The sequence below is a fragment of the Cupressus sempervirens genome, chromosome 10 (genome assembly GCF_028749045.1).
Source record: "Cupressus sempervirens isolate cs-2001-9-10 chromosome 10, ASM2874904v1, whole genome shotgun sequence".
Lineage (NCBI taxonomy): Eukaryota > Viridiplantae > Streptophyta > Pinopsida > Cupressales > Cupressaceae > Cupressus > Cupressus sempervirens.
In genome coordinates, this window is record NC_143127.1 from 303,368,712 (window position 1) to 303,372,457 (window position 3,746).

A 3,746-nucleotide genomic window follows, 5' to 3' on the forward strand; every position below is an offset into this window, starting at 1 on the left:
AACATAAATGTTTGTTTATACTTTTATACTTCATGATATCTAATTGATATTTTCCTTTGTCAAACTTTTGATGGCTGAATGATTTGAAACCATAGATCTTGAGTCGTACTATATAAATTTATATATCTACGAAAAAATATTTAAATTCAAGAAAATAAATATTTTATTTTTTCAGAGTTCTAATATTTTTTCTTTCACAGTACTTAATTATATTATCTTGTTAATTATATTATCTTGTTATAATTAAGACTCCTACATTTTGAATTTTTTTTTTTTATTGTACGCCAGCAATATCCAAAAAGAAAAACTCAATTTTAGAAAGCATAGTTTCTAAGATTCTATGGAAGTAAGATTTTCTTCTCGGAAAAATTACGCTATTTTTGTGGATTCAACGAGAACGGCCTTTCATAATGCGTTACTTTATTGTCCATCAAAGTCATGCAACACATATTTTTACGTCACGCAAATGCCGATTTAGAAACAAAATCATAGTAACGTTAACATGGAATTGACTCCCTTCGTTATGCCACGACTACCGTGGAACAAAGGAGCTTTAAATAAAATATGCGACACCACCGACATGGGAGTTCGACGAAGAATCATTAAAAACAAGGAGGTCCGGTCAATATTGCGCTTTCCCCGTATGATATACGAAACGCCATGTCCTATTAAAAATCTACTAATATCCAGCAGATAGGAGGACAGAAGCAAATGGACCGAATTGCCAGGAAATTATCACTTCTTATTCGAACCAACCATGTTAATGCAGGTCAAAGTTCTTACAATCGCTTGTAGTCAACAGGAAATAGATTTATTAGCGATGCCAGGAAGTTGCAGTGGCAGAAATCATTTCGAGAAAACAAAACTGGGGAAATTTTAATAAGGGAAAATAAATGTTTTGGTCGTGTGAAAGATTAGTCCACCTTAGATAAACAATTCAAATAATTGAGATTCTTTGGAGATCTAAAAGATACCTGTTGCTTTGCTTTCAACGCTTGTTTGTTCTATTGTGTTCTCGGTCTTTCCTTGTCAAATCCGCGTGGGGCTTCAAATCTACGCTTTGTCACCTACTTTTCTTTCCGCACTACGTTTGTAAATTTCCCACCTCTTTCCTCCCGATGCCCTCATAATTTTGGACCTGTTCAACCAGCAAAGCGCCTATTTAAGCCAGACAGGCAAACACCCAAAGCACAGAGTTGAGCTTGTTAGTTTTTTAGGGTTTAACCTAAATGGAGAGCCATAGTGCGAGCTGTAGTGAAGTGGTGGGATGGTGGGTATATGCAATACTTCCCCTGGCTTGCAATCGGCCTAACTTTTACTCCCCCGATAGCATTCAAGGCATGCATTGGATGTACTACTTTGTAATTTTGCTTGCTGCTCTGCTTTGTGGAGTCATCCTCTCCTGGTGGAGTACTGGCGGATGTGCATGGGCCGGGAAAAACAATAGGAGGAACAAGATTCCAGGGCCCCGGGGATGGCCCATTATTGGAAGTCTAATGGAAATGAGCGGCGGCCATGCTCATCGTGCACTTGCTCACTTGGCCTCTATTCATAAGGCAAAAAGGTTGATGGCCTTCAGCCTGGGCTCAACCCGCGTAGTAATAACCTCGGATCCAGAAGTGGCGAGAGAGGTGTTGACTTCCCCTAGCTTTGCGGATAGGCCACTCAAACAATCTGCTCAGCAGCTCATGTTTGGAAGGGCGATAGGCTTTGCTCCCAACGGTGACTACTGGAGAATGCTTCGTAGGATTTCCTCTGCTCATCTCTTTAGTCCACGAAGAATCGCCGTGCACGAAGCCGGGCGTCAAGCGGACTGTCTCAAAATGTTGTCCGATATACACAGTGAGTGGGCATCCAAGGGCGCCGTGAAGCTCCGTCCACATCTCCAAAATGCGGCGCTGAGTAATATCATGGGGACCGTGTTCGGTGTGAGGTTTGATAGTGATGGAGATGGCAGGGTGGTGAGGGAGATGGTGGAGGAAGGGTTTGAACTGCTGGGTGCGTTCAATTGGAGCGATCATCTGCCATGGCTGCGGATTTTTGACCCCAAGCGAATCCATGCCCGTTGTGCTCAACTTGTTCCTCGAGTTAGGGTTTTCGTCCAAAACATCATCGACCAACATAGACACTCGAATTTGCCGAGAGACACGGCCGATTCAGATTTCGTGGACGTGCTCCTTTCGCTTCAAGGACATGACAAGCTCAACGACGACGACATGATCGCTGTTCTCTGGGTAAGCCAATACATCATCTTGTTATATGTTTTCCTACCAATAACAAGGAAACCCTAATAAGTAGTCTCGGTTCTCTCATGGGTAAGAAATGTACATAACATCATGATGTGTATGATGACCCTAATTCGTTTTCCTAGTAATAACATGGAAAACCTAGTAATTAATATAACTTTTTCTCTTGTGCAGGAGATGATATTCCGCGGTACAGATACGGTTGCTTTGCTCACAGAGTGGGCGATGGCAGAGTTGGTATTGAATAAAGAAATACAAGAGAAAGCTCGGGCGGAATTGGAGGTAGTCGTTGGGAGGAAGAGAAGCGTGCGGGACGAGGACATAAGAAAGCTTCCATACCTGCAAGCGGTAGTGAAAGAAACATTGAGAATGCACCCACCTGGGCCTCTGCTGTCTTGGGCCCGCTTGTGCACGGAGGATGTTGACATTGCCGGCGGGTTGCATGTTCCGGCGGGAGCGACAGCCATGGTTAACATGTGGTCCATCACTCACGACCCTCACATCTGGGCGTTCCCTCACAAATTCCGGCCGGAGAGATTTCTCGAAGAAAAGGTCAACATTCTGGGTAACGATTTGAGGCTTGCGCCCTTCGGTGCGGGTCGGCGAGTGTGCCCGGGAAAGGCCCTGGGACTAGCTACTGTTCATCTGTGGGTGGCGAAATTGGTCCACCATTACAAGTGGATTCCTTCTCCCCAACACCACGTCCATCTCACCGAGATTCTCAAGTTGTCATCCGAAATGGCCACACCCCTTGTTGCAATTCCCGTTGCTGCGAACCCTAATTGAGCTCCCCTTGTTTCTTATAACCTCAACCATACACAGTTATTATACTATAATAATCTAGAAGTGTGATGTTACAGAATAGTCTGCAGGTACTTTTCTTTAAAGTGATAGTCTGCTGCCAATTAAGGAGGAGCATATAAGTTTGTCCAACTATTGGATTGTTTCAAAGGATTGTCTAAAGCTTGTTTGCCAAAGTGTTATTTTATCACTGTACATTCAACGTTGCTATTTACAAAAGTCTGGGAGATTGGTGTAATGTAATACGTATAGAATAATAGACTAATGGAGGTGATTCTTGTTAGTTTCTTCTACTGGCTCTGTTGTTATGGGACATGCAGTTGTTTTCTAAATTACTCTCACAGTTCGATCACTTGAGAAATACATCATATTGGAATGATTTTTTGTCGAAATTACTCACTATGAATATGAACGAAGCATTCAAGATATGAAAGCACCATCCCTTCCTTTCAAGATATGTTTAGAGATGCATAATCACACTGCTCACCTAACTCAAGTCAATCAATGTATAATATCATTTGTACCAAAATAGTTGCATATATTTATACACGATGGACTGATGACATCATCCCCTACAAGGAGCACCAATTTATTAGAAATTCAGGAACGAAAACATTTTTACATCAGTAGATATACAACACTTTTCTGCCACAAAACCCTCATCCTTCTAATATCTATAAATATGAGCACATGACTCCA

General features: G+C 42.2%; 1 protein-coding gene across 1 annotated transcript; it reads left to right on the top strand.

Annotated features, from left to right (window-relative positions):
• The first annotated feature begins 1,206 nt into the window (after positions 1-1,206).
• On the top strand, positions 1,207-3,330 carry LOC149533834 (cytochrome P450 78A4-like). Its single transcript, XM_089803763.1, has 2 exons — positions 1,207-2,234; positions 2,421-3,330. Exons 1-2 carry the CDS (start codon positions 1,230-1,232, stop codon positions 3,030-3,032), a joined length of 1,617 nt encoding a protein of 538 aa, XP_089659889.1. The 5' UTR covers positions 1,207-1,229; the 3' UTR covers positions 3,033-3,330.
• The last annotated feature ends 416 nt before the right edge of the window (positions 3,331-3,746 follow it).